The sequence below is a fragment of the Candoia aspera genome, chromosome 11 (assembly GCF_035149785.1).
Source record: "Candoia aspera isolate rCanAsp1 chromosome 11, rCanAsp1.hap2, whole genome shotgun sequence".
Taxonomy (NCBI): Eukaryota; Metazoa; Chordata; class Lepidosauria; order Squamata; family Boidae; genus Candoia; species Candoia aspera.
This window is the reverse complement of record NC_086163.1, coordinates 14,075,532-14,096,788: the sequence shown is the minus strand read 5'-3', so window position 1 is coordinate 14,096,788 and position 21,257 is coordinate 14,075,532. Positions and strand designations below refer to the sequence as shown.

Sequence of the window (21,257 nt, the reverse complement as noted above, 5' to 3'; positions counted from 1 at the left end):
CAATTTGTAAACCACCCAGAGTTGCTGGGAGTGGGGCAGCATATAAATTCAATAAATCGTTATTGTCGTCGGTGTCCTCCTCCTCCCCATCTTGAGAGGAGTGTGGAAGGAAGGAGAAGAGGGCGACCAGCAGAAAGGGGATGCATTTAGTTACAGTAGCGATGTCTGCCCCGTTGGAAGAGCTGAAGGACCCGGTTAGGGACAGATCATCCTGGCGGAGACCTACCTACGTGGTCACTAAGAGCTGGCAATGGCGATGGCACATTATGGTGATGGCACATAATGAATGAAAGGCGACCTTCGCCCTTCCACTCCTGCCTGGCCCAAGAGGGTCGCTCTTTCTAATAACTCCCCCCAACTCCCATTGCTGGCTGGATTTCCTATCTCTGTGGCCGCACCGCGGCTCTCGCTGGCCCAACGCAGGGAATCGACCGAGGGACCCCGCTGCCTGCGGCGAGTCCCCAGAAGGGTCCGCCCTGGCTTCCCTTTGAAGAGAGCAGCTGGCAGCGCTGGGCCCGTCCCTCTCGGCCTCCCAAGGTCGGACGGAGAGCCCGGGCTGCTCTTCGCCTGCTGCGCCCCCCGGAGGCCCCCCGAGATCGCCTAAAGTGAGCGGAACGGCCGCGTGCCAGTCCGCGGGGGTTGGTCGGTTGCTAAGACCCGCCGGGCGAGCGGGCGGGCAGCGGCTTCTGAGAGTCGGCGCGGAGCGGAGGACCGGGCGGGGATCTCTTTGTCTCTCGCCTTGGCGATGCCTCCGCCGTCGCCCAGCCACGACCCCCTGGCCACCGCGGCCCCCGAGGAGAAATCCTGGGAGGGGGACCAGGAGAAGTTGGCCAAGGTGGGCGGGGAACTCGGGCGGCGCCGCAAGCAGGAAACGAGGAGGGGGCTTTCTTTCTTTCTTCCCTCCGGGGCGGGCGATGTCTGCATTTAGGGCGCGAAAGGGAGACCCCCTCCCCCATCTAGAGCCCTGTAGTCGTGGCGGAGAGTTGGACTACAACTCCCATATCGCCCCAACCCCACGCTTTCGGCTGGCTGGTGAGAATGGGGGCTGTAGTGCCTCGAATCTAGGGGGGACGGCAGGTTGGGGAAGGCTGGGAGATTAGAGTTCTTGGTTAAGACTGGCCTCCCCTCCCCTCCCCTCTCCTCTTCTCTTTCTTTATAAGTTTATTCCTTCTGTTTCCTTCCTTCCTTCCTTCCTTGCTTCCTTCCTTCCTTTCTTGATATAGCACTCCCCCTCCCCCCATCTCACCTATGTGACTGTGGGTGGCCAACATTAAAAAAAGAACAGTAGAACAAATAATAAAAAAACAGAACAACAAAAAGCATTCAAAATATTAAAAGCAGGAAAACCATTAAAAGCATAAAACATAACTGGGTTGGTTCTTTGGACTGGATTATGGGGTATTAATTTTATGGATCATTTTGCTCCCTATTCCCCCCTACCCCACCTCACCCCACCCCACCCTTGGTTTGAGTTGGCTGGATGAGTTGCATTGAAGTGGAGTTGGGCCTTGTTTTTATGTTAGGGTCCATCCCTGTGGTGGCCTTCTTGGAGTTCTTGGGCTAAGACAAGATGAGGCATGTCTCTTCATAACTATGGTGCTCCTGACCTCATGTTTTCCTCCAACAATGCGGTGGAGTCAGCCAAATTGAAAGGGGTGGGAGACAGACCAGGAGAATGGCCAGGCCCACTTAAACAAGCTCCAAGGTTGGTCAGTTGATGGCTGGCAAGCTACTTCCAATTTGGTCCCATTGGTTAAAAACCAATAAGTGGGAAATAATAACATCAGTATGTCTCCTTAACGGACGCTTTAGCCATCGGGAGCTCTTCTTTAATAATGAATATTGGGTAAAAGGCATCATGGTTCCAATGCCAGATCAAAATGCAATAGGGCAGCCTTTCTCCCCAACTAGTAGCTTTGCTATAAGGCAGAATGGCCCAATACAGAGATTTAGGACGGGGTCACACATTGTAGTAAGCCAAAAGTGAACAATAGTGCATCATGGCTTAACATCAAATATGAGGCCAGCTTTGAAACATAATTCCAGTCTAACATGTGCCCAGAAGTCATCTGACCTGCTTTGATCCATGTGTAGAAAAGGAGTTTTCAGAACAGAAAGTACTTCTACTTTACTCTAGTCTTTTTTTCCCTTTAGTAGACTAGTGCTTCCTCCAGAAACAATTACAAGATAAAAATGAGTTATCTTGGTTTATTCATAGATTCATTTCAAAATTTTAAAAGGACATACTGATGCCGTGACCTCCTGTCATTTCTGTTTTGATGATACCAGAGTTCTTTCAGGCTCTTTCGATACCACAGTGAAACTTTGGGTAAGTTTGTTTTAAGTGGGTAGCAGCACAACTACAGAATCCCAATGCTCTCAAGTCTAAACCATAATTTAATGTACGAAAACAAAGGCTACATTTTTCATGACTGAAAATCCCTACCAGAGTTTTATGATGTCTCCAGATTATTCAGAAAAATTGTGTATACATAATCAAAGAACTTAATTAAAGTACATAAAGCAAAATCATTTATTATTGTTGTTGTTATTATTACTATATTTTTGTCCATCCATCCGTCTGTCTGTCTATCTAATCTATCTATATCATCCATCTCAAAGTGGCAAACACATCTAATATTCCTGCCTCCTATTTTCCCCACAACAAAAACCCTTTGAGTGGGTCGAACTGAGAGTGACTGGCCCAAAGTCACTCAGCTGGTAAGTGGTAGTATAGTATACTGGTTACAATATTGGACTAGGATCAAGGAGACGCATGTTCAAACCTCACCCTCAGCCACAGAATCTCACACAAAGAGTGACTTCGAGCAATCATTTTCTCTCAGCCCAACCTACCTCACAGGGCTTTTGTGGGGAAAAATAGGAGGAGGGAACACTATTTATGCTCCCTTGAGCTCTTCTATAAAAAGTGGGATATTAATCTAATAAACAAATGCTAAACCATGATTTAATGCTGTTTCATAAATAAATGCTAACCCTAACCCTAGGAGACTGAGTTAACATTTAATTTAATTTTCTATGATCCTTTGCATGTTTTTATATACAAATAAATCATATTGTTACGGTGATTTTTTTTAGAATAAGATGGATAAACAGTACTATGTTTACAATTGGCATACTTACAAATTGATTAGAACTGGTTTTAAATCACAATTCTTGGCTTAGATGTGACAAACTTCCAGGCATCCTAAAAACTGAAGGTGAGATGAGAAATAATAGCAAGAAGGCCTGAAGCTTTAATCAGGCTGCCAAATGCTTGGGCATATAAGGCTAAATCTGGCCTAAGGTTATATGTGTATCAAATTTCCAATCTTAAAAAAAATTCTGTATAAGTTTAAGAGAAGTGCATTTATTTTATAATACAATTTATTATTAAATTTGAACTCAGAAGAACCTCAGTACAGGACACACCAATCAAATATATCAAAAACTATAACAGAACAAAGTATGGTATTCTTAATACTTCCAGCTTATGATCAAGCTAAAAAAATTGATATACTCTATGTGCTATTAATTAGCATAAAATGGTACTCTTTTTTCACTCTCAGTATTCATTTTGGTAATCAACCTTGTCTTTCTCAAAGGATATTGCCAGTTGCATTTGCATCCACACCTTTAAGGATAAGCACACCGGATTTATTTCTGAATGTTGCCTGAGTCCTGATAACCGAAGGTGATTATTCTGTTGTATCTTACATATCAAATTTAAATAAAAACCATTATATATTCACCCTGAATTGTATCTTATTACATCATCTCAGTCAGGACAATTGGAATAAACCAGGAAATTTCCAACCAGGAAATTCCATTTTAATTTGATGGACACTTTTTGCACAGCTCAAAGCTTCTTGTAAAGGGAAATGCTGCCAAGATGTCAATGTTTCTCAGTCTGGCTCAGAAAAGATAGTAGAGGAATTATCTGGATCACGATTCTTGGGGAGCTTAATCAGCCTTGTTTTGTCATGTGTTTATTTGCCAGGCTGCTTGTTCCAAGTGCTAGTTAGGCTGTTGTAAGATTTTTGTAAAAAGCCTGAAAGCCACGTGACTAATTTCTACAAATCCTCTTTTCTAAAGCTCTGACTTTAAAAAAAAATGACAGCAGGTCAAATTGCATAGACATTATGCTCAGATAAGTACGAGTAGAAATGACGTCAGCCATATAATCTAGCACATGTGAAGAAAGCAAAAGTCCATCAAAATAAAATGATCTTTGTAAGTTGTCAAAACTTCAATGCTTGACTTGGTGATGTTGTTTTGGCTTGTTTTGTTTCTTTATTGCCATCAACTGTAAACAATTTCCAAACGCGCTGCAATAGCTGTTACTGCACTGAGTTTTCATAATCCTGGAATAATGCGATCACAGTGCTAGGGATCATTTAATTTTAGTATAACAAGTGGAGTTGAAAAATAAGATGTGTAATTCAAAGAGAGGCACATGAGCATCTCTCGCCCAAATAGTCAACACTTGGGAGCAAAAGCAATTGAATATTGCAGCAAACTGAACCAGAGTAAGCAAACTGTACGTTGATATGATAAACCTAACAAGGTTAATTTATTAAAAGGAAAGGCAGGTACAAATTATTCTTTGTTTCAGCCTGTAAATCTGTTTACTATTTAGGTTGATAACAGCATCATACGATAAAACTCTAAAGGCCTGGGATACGGAAACAGGAAAAATGCTTGTATGTATCAATTTTGTTTCATGTTGTTTTCAAAAGCCAGCTTAAGAACTTAAAACTAGATTTCTGTTTCCCCATTTGTTTATCCAAACAAATGTGCATCTACATTTCTGGTAGAGGGAGAAAGTGGTTTGATGAGAATGTTTATCTTGGCCATTGACCCATCAACAAATACAATAAAGTCCACAGCCGGGGTATCGTTCCTAAAATGAATGAAATCAGCCTAACGCGGTCAGTGTGGTTACATCAGCAGTGACTGGGTTCTTATCTTAATGGCAAGATATATATAAAATATTGCAACTCTTTTAGCTGTATCTGAGCTCACATCTGCAAGACAGTCTGAAGAGCATCTCAGGGAAACGAATGAGCAGCAAACACATTTTCCACCTCAGCGCGTTTTCCCAATCCATTTTTCATGAAGTGACTTTTCTTTTTAAAGGGTTTCTTATCAGATTGTTTTCATTGTGCTTTTCTACACTGCCTTTCAAAGAAATTCCAAGGGTGGCTTAACATACTGAAAATAAATTCAGAAATATAATTTTAACTAATTTAAACCATGTCGTTTACTGAAAAGCTGTCAGAAAGGCAAAGGGGTGGGGGAATAAATAGCAGAGAACATTAGAAGATCTGTTAAATGAAAGCAAGTCTTCACTTGGGGTCAGAATAGGTCCAAAAAGGCTACACAGAGAACCTCTGCCATGAAAATGAATTTTATGGACAATCTTCAATCAGATTTTAATCATGCAAGTAACAGGAAAAAAGCAATACAGGTAGTCCTTGCTTAATGACCGCAACTGGGATGGGAATTCTGTTGCTAAGCGAAGTGGTCATTAAGCAAATCTGATCTGATTTTACAACTTTTCTGTGGCAGCCATTAAGCGAATCACCACAGGCATTAAGCGAACCACGTGGTTGTTAAGCAAATCACGCGGATCCCCATTGATTTTGCTTGCCAGAAGCTGGCCGGGAAGGACGATCATGTGACCACAGGATGCTGTGAAGGTCATAAATGTGAACCGGTTGCCAAGTGTCCAGATTGTGATCATGTGAGCGAGGGGACGCTGCAATGTAAGTGTGAGGACCAGTTGTAAGTCAGTTTTTCCAGCACTGTCGTAAGTCCGAACCATCATTAAATGAATGGTTGTTAAGTGAGGACTACCTGTAAAAAGCAGCAAATGATATTGATTGGGGGGATATTTGTACCATAACTGCGTACCATGCAAGTGCAGGGCTGTCCCCTGGAGCTAAAAAAAATCAAAATGGCAGCCAGTATTGCGTGATTGAAGATCTGCTCTTTGATCAAGCAGTATCGGCCGCTGCCTTAAGTTCTGATCTCTTCCCCCTCTCAGACTCTCTTGAGGAGCAGAAAAATGGGGGACATTTTGGATGAGACATACAGTACACCAAGGGGAACACTTAAATACTGCCAGTGGGTTAATCCACTTTGCAGCCTCTTTTTATTGCAACACAAGGGGGGAGAAAAATGGGAGGTTGCTTAATACTTCTCTGGTCTTTCACTTTGTTTGACCCGAAATGGAATTAATCATAATCTGATGACAAGTAATTAATTTTCTTGAACATTATACGTCTCATGCTGCTAAAGCTAATTAGGTTAATCGCACTGAAACCAATGAAACACATTACTTGCTATTCATATAGTTCGTTAAATCCTACTGGGAAAATCCTCATTATCAACTAATTAAAAAAAATAGTGGCATCTGGATCAGTATTTTAAAACAACGAGTCTTAGATATCATTTGTTATAATATATAATTTCAGGGGCTTTTTCTCCCCTTTCTGTAGTGGTCTCTGGATCAGGATGGCCTTGTAACCACATGCCATATTTCTCATGATGGTAGATATGTTGTCTCTGGCTCAGATTTGGAGAATGCTTTATTCATCTGCAGTGCTGAAGGCGGTGAGCAGGTGGCATTCATCAGAGGTAGCGTTTTTAGCACTTTGGTTGAGGTCCTTTTCTCCATCTCTGGTGAGAGATGAAGCCAGCAGCCAGGGCTGCAAACTAGGGTCTGTGTCACCCAGGGCAAACATGGGTTCCATGCCCATTTTGGCGCCCCCCCATGCTCATTTTGGTGCCCCCCCAGCGCAGCACCCGGGGCACATGCCCCACTTGCCCCCCCAGCAGCATCCCAGGTTGGGGGTGGAGTGGGGTCAAAACTGGCAAGATGGCATACTCAGAAGGGGCAGGGGCTTACGTCCAACTCTGTCATCTTGCAGAGTTTGACCCTCAACCCCGTGGACACCACTAGATGAAGGTTGGGGAAGGACATAATGGCTCAGACATTGATAACTGGAGTATCTGTATGATGGGAGGCCAAAGCAGGGACCACTTGATACTTGCAAGATCTTTCTTTCAGACTATCACAGAAGCACGGTTCAAAGCTGCCGGTTTGATCCTCTCAACCAGCGCATAGCTACGGTGTCATCTGATATGTCTATAAAATTCTGGGATATCATAGCAAGGTCTACCACAGTCACCATTGAACAGTAAGAAACCAATGTAGCTATGATTTTATTATTGATTTGTTTGATTTGTTTGATTTGCTTGATCTCTCTTCTGCCTCTCTTTCAAGAGCTCAAGATGGCTACTTAATGCTTCCTTCTCCAGTTCTTCCCCACAATTACCACCCTGCAATGTATACTGGGTTGAGTTAGAGCAGTGTTTCTGCTGGCTGGGTAATTCTGGGAGTTGAAGTCCACACAGCTTCAGGTTGCTGAGGTTGAGAAACCCTGAGTTAGCGGGACTGGCCCAACATCACTCAGGGAGCTTCTCTGGTTGACAGTAGACTTCAGCCTGGACCTCCCCAGTCCTAAACTAACACCTTCACCACTACACCCCGCAAGCTCTCAAAAGGTGATGATAATTACATGGCTGTCAATAAGCTGACTTCCAATTGATGTAAGATGGAAGGTAGAGATAGAAATACTACCAACCTGGTCCTACATCATTACATAGTGACACTATGTTGTTTATTTAGTTTTTATTTTGCCAAAGCTAACTACAAACTTATTTCATAGTTGGGTCCTATTAATTTCAGTGAGAGACTTTTTAACATTGAAGTAGTTTACACAAGTATGTTTTTTTAAAAAAATGTGTTTTGCTCATTTGTATACAACACATTCCCAAATGGCTGTAGGTAGCTTACAGTCCTCGACTTACAACCATTCATTTAGTGACCGTTCAATGTTACGACAGCACTGGAAAAAGTGACTTATGACTTGTCCTCGCACTTACAACAGTTGCAGTATCCCTGCAGTCCTGTGATCAAAATTCAGGCACTTGGCAACCAGCATGTACTTAACAATGGTTGCAGCTTCCTGGGGTCACTTGATCACTATTTGTGACCTTTCCAGCCAGCTTCCAACAAGCAAAATTGATGGGGGAAACTGGATTCGCTTAACAACCACATGATTCACTTAACGACCTTGGTGATTTGCTTAATGACTGCAGCAAAAAGGTCATAAAATCCGATGAGACTCACTTAATGACAGCCTCACTTAGTGACAGATGTTCCAGTCCCAAACGTGGTTGTAAGTCGAGGACTACCTGTACAGAATAAATATATAACCATTAAACCATTCAGAATCAATTAGTGATTGGTGCAGCATGCAAACCTAGTCAATCAATCCATCAGTAGTAAAGACCACTTATATCAACATTTTTAAATTATCAGTGTAAAACCTGGCAAAAGAAGCTGTGAGGCTTGGAGACGTCAGTTTTGAATCTTCAGAGCCTTAGAGATAAAACATGTGCACTGCTGAAGCTTCTCTTAGAATCAGGGGAACATTAGCTGAGAATTCAAACTGGGATTTTAAATAATTCCATTATGAATTCAAATCACTCCATGAATACTTTTGTTTTCTGTGGAAACATCACTCTGATGGAGCAGGTTTTCCTTTCTGCTGGGCAGTTCGTTGTCTTTTCCTTATCCTAGCCTTGCCAAATTTAGCAGTCTGAGATTTTCTACAGAGCACAGCTGTTTCCAACAATGGATTTTGTTTCAGTCTTTATTCTCTTTTATGCTTGCTGATTACAAGTTGAAAATAAATGCTTATCTTCAGCTGAGATACAGCTCTTCAGTGTCAATAGCTGAAGAAACCTTACTCAGTTACTAGGAAGATACTTGGCAGACTGTTTTTAGAGCTATGAACCCTACAAAACACTTTGTTTATAGATATTTAGGGTATCTGTATGCATTGTAAATATTCTTGGCCAGTGGGTCCAGGTGATACCTTACTTCCTCTTTCACATGTACCATGTCTGGACTGAGATACGTCCAGTTGTGCTACCTGGGTGATTTTCCACAGCAATCCTCCTTCATGGAATATTAGGTAAAGCAGAATATTCAGTGCCTGAATAGATGGAATATACATATATATTTTCTTAATTGTAAGCCCTTTTGTTTAGAAATATCTAAACAACATTAGAGGCAGCAGGTTATAAAGGCTTGGTGCTGTATTGGTGCTGTTCACTTCTTTAAGGTTATTTTTGTTAGAGCTTAAAAAAGAATTTCCATCTTCCCTGATGCAGTAGTCTCAATCCAGATCTATAAACCAGATGATAAACCAATTCCATGATGATGATGATGATGATGATGATGATGATGACGATGATAGTTTGGTATAGTGGTGAAGGCACCAGGCTAGAAACTGGGAGACCATAAATTCTAGTCCCACCTTAGGCATAAACCTAGCTGGGGGACCTTGGACCAATCCCTCTCTCTCAGCCCAAAGGTCAGTGTGGTCTAGTGGGGAAGGTGCTGGACTAGAAACTGGGAGACTGTGAGTTCTAGTCCCACCTTAGGCACAAAGCCAGCTGGGTGATCTTGGGCCAGTCACTCTCTCTCAGCCCTAGGAAGGAGGCAACCCTAGGAAGGAGGCCACTTCCAAAATCTTGCCAAGAAAATTGCATGGACTAGTCCAGGCAGCTACCAGGAGTCAAGACTGACTCAAAGGCACTGTGTGTGATGATGATGATGATGATGATGATGATGATGATGATGACCCACTCGCCAAGTGACTGGCTTCCTATTCGGGAAATAAAATTGGAAACTGGACCTGTCTATTGTCCAGTTTAGTCTAAACATGGCCATTGTACAAATAGAAGAACTCAGAAGATCATTAATTGGTCAGTTAATATCCTCTGCAGTTACACACCAATAGCCCTCTTGTTCGTTAGATAACCAAATCTCAGCCTGTAAATGTGAAAGTATCTCCTAGTGAGTTTCATGTTTCTTTCAGGGCACACAACAATGCCATTGCAGATTGCTGCTTCTCCTTGGATGGTCATTACCTGTGCACAGCAGGGTGGGACGAAAATGTCAAGTTGTGGGATGTCCGTACCGGGGAATTCCGGTCTCATGGGCCTATGACTTTGGGACAAGGTCATATAGGTATTGTTAGCTGCTGTGATGTTAGTAAAGATGGTGAGTTATGCAGAATGAATATTCTTAGCACAGAAAGAAAAGCTTGTTTCAGGTGTCTCCTAGACTCACATTTAAACACCTCTTTCAGAGCAATTAAATTATTGCTTATGTAATTTGAACTAAATTGAACTTGCATTGCCTTTAATTAGCCTCATAAAACACTTTATAATTGATACAGTTATTATGATGTACTGTTTCCTTCTGGCCCTGAGAACAAAATATTGCCCATCCAAAAAGTGTGGAATGGGAAAATTTGTTTTCAAACCTCTGCTTGGTCACTCAACTTAGTCTCCCTGTCAAGCCCTTTGTGGAAATACAGTGGAATAAACTATCTCCACTGAGGGATTTTTATTAGGAAATCTGTTTTTTCCCCATTGCGTTCAATACTTTTTCTGCTGACTTGTAAAGATACTTTTGAATTGACCTCCACTGCCAGTGACTACATCCATGCATATTCCTAACATCATTACCAAAGTGGCCAAACCATATAATAATCTGAATAAGAGCTACTATGATCATCTATCATCTATCATCTATCTGCATTTTTACATGGGCAACGACCATAAATAATGGAATTCCAGGATTAATCTAAAATCATATTGAGTCCTTCTTTGGAGAAGATTCTTCAGAAGACCACAGATAGTCAAGAAAACGAACCAATGGATCATCAAACAAATCAATCCAGATTTCTCAAAAAGTCCCATGCTCAAATTATCATACTTTGCACACATTATGTGAAGACCTAGCACTTCAGAGAAGTCCATAATGCTGAGAAAGGTGGAAGGAAAGAGAAGAAGAGGACAACCAGGAGCAAAGTGGATAGACTTGATTACAGTGGAGATAAGTCAGAAGACCTGAAGGACCAGGCTGGGGATAGATCATCCTGAAGAAAATATATCTAAGTGGTTATTAGGAGTCAACACTGATTCAATGGCACATAAATCAATACATCAATCAGTCAGTCAGTCAGTCAGTCAGTCAATCAATCAATCAATCAATCAATCAGATTCCTTGTGTCCTAAAGACATTCATTTATATCACTAGATGGTAGTGGATGAATCATTGTTTCACCAAAATCTGAATCTGTTGTTCCCCCATTTCAGTTAGACATTTTTTATCTTTGCCAGGTGGCATCTGCTAGCCCTTGACTGTATCATATTGTACATAAGGTATTCATGTCACCAAATTGGGACTGTGCAGGTCTGCAGTTGTAACTGAAGCTCTGATCCTATGAAACAATGAAGGCAAAGTACTAATACAACAGGAGAGCCAGTTTGGTGTAGTGGTTAAAGGCATCAGGCTAGAAACCGGGAGACCGTGAGTTCTAGTCCTGCCTTAGGCACAAAGCCAACTGGGTCACCTTGGGCCAGTCGCGCGCTCTCAGCCCTAGGAAGCAGGCAATGGCCAACCACTTCCAAAATCTTGCCAAGAAAACTGCAGGATAACTTATCCTGGCAGTCACTAGGAGTCAAAAACTGACTTGACGGCACAAAAAACAAACTAAGTAACTAATACAACGTTGCAGTTTGTGTGCTCCTGGAGGTTAACGTATTTGCTTTTACTTTCAGGGATAATATTTTCTAAGGAAAGGAACTTAAGACTTTCTAGAACCTTGTCCCACAACTTTTTAGTCTTTAAATCTGGGCTTAAAACTTTTTGGTTTGATTCTGAGGAACAGGGGTGCTGTCCTGATATGGGGCTTGTGGCATCTGGCTTGGCCTGGGTGAGAGACCTCTCTGCCACTTTGTGGCATGTTCTTTAATTTTACTTGATTTAATTAGTTATATATTGTTAGTAGATTTCATAGGATCTAATTTATCTTTTCTTATTGTAAAATGATGGCCTGTTTGATATTTCACCATTTAGAGCTACCAAAGTTTTAATGTGTCTGCTTGACATTTCTGTATATTCCAATTCAATTGATATTCCTTTATTTCTGTTCTGCGCTTAGTTTATTATTATTACTACAATTTATCATATGGAAGCTTGTTCATGTGCCGGTCCCACAATATTTAATGTTTGTAGTGTTCAGGATCAACAGAGCTGTTTTTTTCTGAATGTTTAGACAAACTCAGAATTTCTGCTTGCTTTAAAAGCATTCATTCCCCTGTGGGGCTTCAGAAAATAGGTTGAAATATGACTAATATCCTTAATGCATCATCTGAGTTATATTTCAAAGTTTTTGTAGAGCTTTGACTCTTTCATAACAAAAGAGAAAGTCATCCCATGTAATATTATTATGTTATTTTTCAGCCTCACATGTGGTATCTGGAGGTTATGACAAATCCATCATTGTCTGGGATGCAGAAGAAGCTTATAAAAAGATAACCTTAAAGGTACTGAAACAGCCCTTATTTTGGCAAATGGGGAGTCAAATTGCAAGTAGATCTGTGCTCAAATAAATAATAATAGAAGGGTGGGCAATTGACCCTACGCCATAGTCTGCTCCACATGGTTGAAGGAAACTCGCCAATTATCTAAACTAGAGTTTCTCAACCAGGGTTCCATGGAACCCTGGAGTTCCACGAGAGATCACTAGGGGTTCCCTGGGAGATCACGATTTATTTAAAACATTATTTCAAAGTTGGGCAACTTCACATGAAAGAGGTAAGTTTCATTCTTCATTTTTAGTTTAAGAACACTGTTCATGCATATATACAGGCCTACCCATGAAACGAATATAATGACTTTGTAACTTCTGGCCTCCATTTGAGCCTGAATGTGCAGGGGTTCCCCAAGGCCTGGAAAATATGTCAAGGGTTTCTTCAGGGTCAAAAGGTTGAGAAAGGCTGATCTAAACAGAGAAAAGAACTTTTGTCCCAGGAAAAAGAGTGGAGAATTGTTACACTCATGCACCCAGTGCTTGTGGGAATGAAAGAGTTGTGTCTTTCTGGTTTCTCCTTTTCCCCCCATGAAGGAGCTGAAGATGGCTTGTGCAGCTACAGAGATAAAACTTGTTCAACATGCTATTTCCAGAAGAATTCAGTAAAACTGCAGGATGTGTTTTTCACATAGTAAAAAAATATGTTGGGTAGCTCTTTAATATAACTCATTTTAATGTCCTGATGACAATATAGCTTGAAACATTTCCTTCACCATCACCCCATTGCTCAGCACTCACAAGTCCTCTGGAAGCGTGCTTCAGAAGCTTCTGGGCATCCCACCTTTGCCCACATTCCCAACACCCAGCCCCTGCTCAGTTATTTGTGAAAGCAAAACAGCAAGTGAATTGTGGTTGCCAGGCAACTAAAACATCATTCTTTGGGTGATTCATGATCAACCATTGTAATTATTTCAGCTATAGCCCATCACACGCTTGGGATTGGAACCTGTTAAAGAAATTTGTGTCATTAGTTACCAGGATGTTTGTATAAACTAGAGTGGAATAACTGAGATTCCCAAGTGATTATATTTATTTTATTTGTGCTAGATGAGAGTTTAATAAAAGGAGGCCCTACCTACATTGTGCATTGGCACTATAGATAGACAGATGTTAGAGAGATGTAATAGATGACAAAATAATCTATGTATTGCCAGTAAGACTCTTTACTGAAAACTATGAAACACTGTAGGATTTCCTACCCACCTTTCTTTCTTTCTTTCTTTCTTTCTTTCTTTCTTTCTTTCTTTTTGTCATGAAAACCATAATATATAAAGTCCTGTGGAAAACTTGGATTGTAGAAATAAATGAAAAAAAAATTTGAAATAAAGGCGTGGAAAGGGAGACAAGATATTTACTTTAGATTATAGCAGAAACTCTAATAGAACATTATAGAACATATTATAGAATCAGAATTTTGGAACTGGAGGAGACCAGAAGGATCATCAAGAGCCAGTTAAAGGCATCAGGCTAGAAGCCAGGAGACTGTGAGTTCTAATCCTGCTTTAGGCACAAAGCCAGATGGGTGACCTTGGGCCAGTCACTCTCTCTCAGCCCTAGGAAGGAGGCAATGGCAAGCCACTTCTGAAAAACCTTGCCAAGAAAACTGCAGGGACTTGTCCAGGCAGTCACCCAGGAGTCAACACTGACTTGAAGGCACAAAACAACCACAGCAAGCACCATCTAGTCCCACTCTCTGCAGTGTGCAGCAAAATCAATTGAATGATCCTTGGGAATTTTTTTCTTGGCAACTCGTCTGCCTTCCTTCTACCCCACCAGCTCAATGGTTTTGAATATAAACTCTATCAGTGTTAGTTATTTTAGAAGCAGTTGTTATTTAACGAATTTGCATACGCTTTCACAATTGAAAAGGCTGTTAAGAGTATTGGAATGAAACAGAAATGAAACCTACCAGTATGTAATTCTCAGCATGCTCCTCCAAGTCAAATTGGATGTTACTCTGTTCTTGGTAGGTTTAGGATTGTAGCTCAAAATATACCTAAGAATTTACTTTATGTCTTACAGCTGATAAATTATGTTTCTGCAGGGTCATGTTGATTGGGTGACAGATGTGGCCATTAGCAATGACAAGAAGCTTGTTGTTTCTTCTTCAAAGGTATTATCAAAAGTTGTCAGAGCATGTACTTAAATGTTTCAACTCTCGCTATAGGGCATTATCTTTACAATGATGAATCAGGGCTGCAAAATGGTATTTGAGCTAGAAGAATCTCAAAATTCTTTATCAAGCGAGAAGATCCACAAAACCAAAAAATGGGGGGCGGGAAAGAAAAATAGCTTATGAACACCAGTCTCCATATAGAAGCAGCCACAGATAGATTGTGAAAACAGGAGGCAGTTCTTCAAATTTTACTTTATTGGGTGTTCAGATTGTTTCAGGTGACATCCAGGACCACCTTAAAGGCTGCTGAGATGAAGGGATAAGCAAACAATGGACAATTCTTCAATTTTGAACATATCAACTCAAAAGCATCTCCATTATGAAGCAAACTGCATAGGTTCCTTGATATATGGAAGGTGGAAGTACTGAGAAACTAGACAGTTTCTACATTAACAAATCTCAGTATAATTTTAGAAACCACAGTGGATAAAATACATATCAATTAAAGCCAAATTAGATAGCATTGCCTAATCATTGGAAGGACAAATGTATCTTGAGATAATACAAAAAGTTTGGCATGACTTAGACAGTTAATTTTTTAGGTTACTAAAGAATCTTTGCAACCAAAGAAACAACAGAACAATGTGGGGTTTTGTAGTCAATTTATAGATAAAAGCATTCTAACCCTGACTGATAGGAATGCAATTCCATTAATTGATACAGAATTCTCCTAATGTTTTAGGACCGTACTTTGAGAGTATGGGATATTAAAAATGCCAATGAAATCCCCATGGTGATTAAAGCTGTGAAAACCAGAGGCTCCAAGATAGCCAAGGTCAGAATATAATTCATTTAATAGCAGTGACAGATTTTCTTAATATTGCCCTGAGCAATTTGATCTCTGGTTTATCTGAATGGGCTCCTCTTTCCTTTTGGCCAACCTAGATCTCAGGATCTGAGAGCTCAGAGGGGATTATTCTGAATGCTGGATGGTTGTGAGATGTACAAATGGGCAAACACGTGTTATTATAATCTAATGCACCCTTCCTTCAAGATTATTCAGTTGAAATGGAGGATATACATATTTTAAATAAATGCAATAGGTTGTATGGCTGCATTCCTGTGCCCACTTATTTAGGAATCAACCAGGCTGCCATAGTGGGATTTACTTCTGAGTGTAGAGTGCAATCCTTATGAATATTAAGTTCAAACTTAGTTGCCAACGTCATCATTGAGACTTTCACAATGCTGCATTGGTTGGTTTTATCTCAGCTGCTATATTTGTTATTTATTGTTTTCATTATGATGTTCTTTTACCCTGTTTTTATTCCTTGTTAACTGCCTAGAGTCATGTGTTTGAGATGGGTGGCCATATAAATTGAATGAATGAATGAATAAATAAATAAATAAATGATGAATTTGATTTTCTGATTTATTTATTATATCGTTTTATGTAGCTGCCCATCTCATAATGGTGACTCTGGGCAGTGCATACAGGATTAAAGGATTAAAGCTGAATAACAACAAATAATAATGAAATAATGGCAGCTGAGGACAAACTCAACTTACAACAATGGCCTTACCTAACCACCTGTTGCCTTCCCAGGTAGACCAGATAGGAAACACGACCAGTTGAACTAATTCTACTTAATTCTAAGGGTACATTAACAGAATCTTGCAAGTCTGAAAGTACAAATCTCCTGCTGTCTCCTTTAGAACCTGAGAAACTGGGGAGGGTCCTTTCTGGGCCGCTTTCTCCACCCATTATGCAGCTGCAGGCTCTGCCCTCTCTTATCTGACCGTTCCCTAGACAGCATCTCTTCACCCCATTTCTCAAGGTCTTTATCACATACCATTACATCACCAGACTCCCTTGCCCAAGGGAACATCCAGGTCTTCAAGAACTTACAAAATGCTAGCACAGTTAGGGGTATGGTGCTCCAGAGGGCAGGTGCTAGGACAGAAAAAGCACACTTCCTGGGCCCTTCCCTCTGGACTCCTTAATAGATGAGACCCAGGACATGCCCACCTTGTTTGATCTAGTGGGATGAGCAGAAAGAAATGGAGGGAGGTGGTGACATGAGTTCACCTAATATGTGGTGAACTCCTATCACATATTTCAGCATGACATGAATTCATTTCACCCGAGTCTGTGATTTAGTGGGATACTTACAGAGAGCAGAGATAAGCCACAGGCGGCCTTTCAGATATTGCTGGATTCGACATTCCATCAGCTCTACTTGAGAAACAGTATTGAGGAATGGTGAATGTTGCCATTTAATTGCACGTGGATAGCCAGATGTTGGCTGATTTTTGGCATGGAAGAGTAGTCAGTTCCAGAAATAGATTCCTATTTGTTTTCATGCCCATTACATTTGAATCACTGATATATCCTCTTTTATCAACAAAATCCAGTGTGAAGCATGTCAGAAATCTTTTCTGATCTTCCGGAACGATGAAGACAGAATAGAAACCCAGTGTGTATTCTGTCGACTGGCGACTCCCAACAAAGCTGTTTTACCACTGCCACCTCCTTTGCCTCCAGATTTCTAAAGGATTCAGTGGTGAGCGGATTCTAAAACATTTGTAAAAGTTGCAATTTTTTTTAAAGTTTGCCTGTGCTGTTGTGTGGATATGTAGCCTACATTTGTAACCTTAAGCAAAAAAATCTCCACGCAGATTCTGAGCTTCCCACTCTTACCTTCTGCCCAGTCCTACGGTCACAATTAAAAGAAAAAAGAAAAAAGAGCATAGGCAGAATCACTGAAAGGGTTCAGCACGCCCTGCTAATTGGCAGATATTCCCAAATGTGTTGGCTGACCTTCTAATCCATGTGGCCATCAGTTATGCATCACTGGAAATTCCTCCTTGTGATTAGAGAAGAAACGTGATCTGTATCCACATGCAGGGTCAAACATGAACAGTAAATCGTAACGTAGGAAGAGATGGAAAATGAGACCTGAGCCAGAGATGGAACAAGTTACATATTGCTATTATTTGTATATGCATCTGTAGAAAGAGAACCGTGAGGTTTAAATCATCTTTCTGACTCAGTGGAGAAATCTTTCCATATTGCTATATTGCTTTCACTTCAGTTCACAGATTTAAGTCTTGTGGAAGACAAGTCTCTCACTATCAACTGATTACTGCTGGTTCTTGTGAATTATTGGTTGGGACTTTTCAGACATCATAAATATAGATGATAAGAAAAGCATGTATAGTTAGGGGGAAAAAACCCTTATGAGTTATAGCATATTTGCACACCAGCAGGGGTTTGATCTCATTCAAAATACTAAATTGCTTTATAGAATTTGAATACTTTTAGACCTAGGATTTTTTCCCTTAGAATATGTTTGCATTTACAATTTTATTTCAGTATAAATGTATGGCAGGGAAAAAATAGGTCTATAGTCAGCCTGGGCTGTAATAGCTTTGAAAGAGAGCTAAATAATGGGATAAATCTTGAACTAATGTAAGAGGTTAAAGTGCTATGTTGTGTAAATGAAATTGCTTCTAATCCTGCTGTATGTTTTCCCCCAGATAAATTATACAGGATTGTAATAAAATGTTATTTTAGAAAAAAAATGTGCGTCACATTATCCTCCTTCTGTGAAATCTTCAATAAATTTAACGGTTCTTTAATAAAAGCATTTTAAATACATTATATGTCATTCTGAGCTTTCCTTTTCATAATGTTATTAAATTGTGATGTACTGCTCCTGTAGTTCGTTTTCCTTATAATTATTATTGAACTGAATAATTCATGGATTTAGGGAAAAGGTTGGCCCTGAGTTAATTAAACAATATTTTTCACTACAGGCAGTATTATTTTAACTTATTCTCTCATTCCCTGAAGAATAGGTCTATTCTTGAAGATGAAAGCCATCTATTGAACAGAATTTTATCTGATAGATATAGTGCTCCATGTTATATCAGTAACTCAACATTTGAAATGGAAGGTTATTATCCAATACTGGATCTGTTTCTTAGTTCCCTTATTTGCCTAAAATTCAGATCAATCAATTAAATAAGGCAGTAGACAGTATATGTCCCTGCATCCCGAAATGAAATCTTGGACTATCACATTGCCTGCTGATAGGATTGCTGCTTTCTGTGATGCAACACTTCTCTTCATTCAGAATGGCTGCTTTTTTGCAACATACACGTTGAGAATTCTGTACAAATTAAGAACAAAGGTAAACTCTGGGCCAACCCTACAGATGCTCACAAGTGTCCTTCTATAAAATGGAATTGCATTGTTTCTGGCCTCACCTTTGCCTTCAGTGTAGGACTGATGATGTTGCCTAGTCAGGTAAGGAAACATCTGCAAGCAAACCACCAAGCTTGGAGAACACCAAGGACTCCACATTTAGAAATAATTAGTGGAATTCGAACAGAAATACAATAGACCTCAGCCAAGCAGAAGACTGTGGCCAGCTGGTCTGTGTTCTTGACGAGGCTGGTATCTTAGTGGTGGCCAAAACTTCTTGTATTATTAAGGAGGAATATGGGCATCCGCACCGTGGGGTTAATCCTCCCTGGTAAAGGAGAAGGGCACACAACCCCAAAAGTCAACACAGGGTATCAGGGGTTGGTGCTCACAACCCAACTGAGTGCAGTGTGCTAATTCCCAGTGTGAGTACAGCCATCCCCAACCCGGTGCCCCTCAGGGCAGGACGTGATGGGAGTTGAAGTCCATCTAATGGTTGACAGTGGTGGGCAGTGAAGGCCGTCGTATCTACACAGCACCAGGTAGGAGAAACTTGGTGGACAAAACTGCAACCTAAACATCTTCCAGCCCATCATCCTTTGACTCATTTGTAAGGCTGCTCTTCCTGGAGGCTGGTTTTTATTAACGAGCACCTACAATGAGACCTCCACTCCTAGCCCCGTATGCTGAAAGAAAGCAGGGGAATGCAGTTGTGTTTTTTAACTGAAAGTAAAATATCCAGATGGCTCCAGCAAGCTATGTCTCAGACTGAGGTCTCTCAGTTTGCCCATGGTTACTTCTAATCACACCTTTTAACTGTTATAATTGCACTCTGCCACTTTGCACACCGCAGCTACCGGCACGCCTGCAGAGAAAGGAATCCTCCCTCCCCCGTGTTTTCCTCTTCCACCCTTTCCTGCTTTCCCTCCAGCAACGCCGTTTCAAAGCCAAACAGGCGCCTCCGCTAAGTTACATGAAGCCGGATCTTCCGCTGCGCTCAGCAGCCGGCGCCGTGGCTTAGTTGGTTAAAGCGCCTGTCTAGTAAACAGGAGATCCTGGGTTCGAATCCCAGCGGTGCCTCGGGAGCGGGGTCTTCCGTTTTGCGCTAGAGAATATATTTATGCCTTCCTCCTCATTCATTTCAACGGTGGGGAAGTCGGTGTTCACCGGGGAGTTGCAGAAAAGTGCTCGCCTTGGTGCAAATACAGCCCGTTCGAGATTTATTTCCCCGGTTTCTTCTCCTCTGCAGCAGGTTTTCAAGGGGCTGCCAGTTTGAATCCATCTGTCCTTGGAGAGCCTCTTTCTTGAAAACATTCATATCTGGGGTCAAACTCCCTGCAGAGCTTTTTACAAAACGAAAGACTCTCTATCTCTCATCTGTCTGTCTGTCTCTCTATCTTAAGAAGGAAGGAAGGAAGGAAGGAAGGAAAAAGAGGAGAGGAGCACACAACTCAAACATAGGTTGATTAAGGCATGAATTAAAGCCCAACTAAGGGAGGTACGTGCATATATACAGAGTGCACCAAAAGTCAGGTCCCGTAGGCCAATCACAGTATATCTGATTGATTAATTTTATTCGGAGAAAATATTACTGTACTTAGGAATGTTCAGTGGTCGCGCATCCAACAAGTAAGGAAGTGTTTACAAGTTCGAACATTGAATGTAATTTATATAATAAAGTGTCTATGGAGCCTGACTTTGTCTAGAGGACCTGACCTTTGTTACACGCTATATATAATCAGTTGTGATGTGTGGCAGCTTTTCATCATCTCATAGATGTGCCAATATATTTGGCAAATGATAGAATTTTAGTAAACAGGTCACAGGCCGAGGAAAGGGTTTCCACCCATGAGAATTACACTGGTTTCCCTTTTGAGTTGAGGTGGGGCTCACTCGACACAGTTAGAAAGCTGCCTCCAGACAGCTCACTAGCAAGACTGACATTGCATTTTCCAGACACACAACTCAGCACCGCCTGGCTACATTTTAAGACATTTGGCTTGAAGCTCTCAGAAATGCTACAATTATATAAGGATCTTTGCTGCCCATTAAGAAGAAACTGCTAAAATAGTTGCTTGTCCTCAGTCAATATGAAGAGCAAATCCCTTTTTCTACCTACTATATTTTAACTGGTGCTTCTCTCTCTCATGCCTTCCATTGCTCAACTGATGCTTTGCCTGCACTTCTTGGCTTTAAAGAGGGCAACTGCTGGTTGTTGATATCCCTAACATCTCTGTCCTGAAAAACTCTGGCTCTCAGCTTGACACTCACCCTAAGCGTGGCTGCTTTTATTGTTTGCTGCTTTTTTTCTGGTTTGGCACAATCTGCAAACCCAGCCCCTTTGGCTGGGTCCAACGTTTCAAGATGCGTATGCCCAGGAAATGGGACAATTCAACAGCTGAAT

At 41.1% G+C, this 21,257-nt stretch overlaps 1 protein-coding gene and 1 non-coding gene across 2 annotated transcripts; both read left to right on the top strand.

The window, feature by feature from the left end:
* The first annotated feature begins 745 nt into the window (after positions 1-745).
* Positions 746-17,244, top strand: WDR88 (WD repeat domain 88). The gene is made up of 11 exons (XM_063313102.1): positions 746-835; positions 2,219-2,329; positions 3,606-3,694; positions 4,640-4,703; positions 6,504-6,642; positions 7,076-7,205; positions 9,960-10,144; positions 12,398-12,480; positions 14,572-14,640; positions 15,386-15,478; positions 17,059-17,244. The coding sequence occupies exons 1-11, from the start codon at positions 746-748 to the stop codon at positions 17,194-17,196; spliced, it is 1,191 nt and encodes a 396-aa protein (XP_063169172.1). The 3' UTR covers positions 17,197-17,244.
* Positions 17,245-19,859: 2,615 nt separating this feature from the next.
* TRNAT-AGU (transfer RNA threonine (anticodon AGU)) lies at positions 19,860-19,933 on the top strand. The gene has a single exon. It is a non-coding gene; the product is annotated as a tRNA-Thr (tRNA).
* The last annotated feature ends 1,324 nt before the right edge of the window (positions 19,934-21,257 follow it).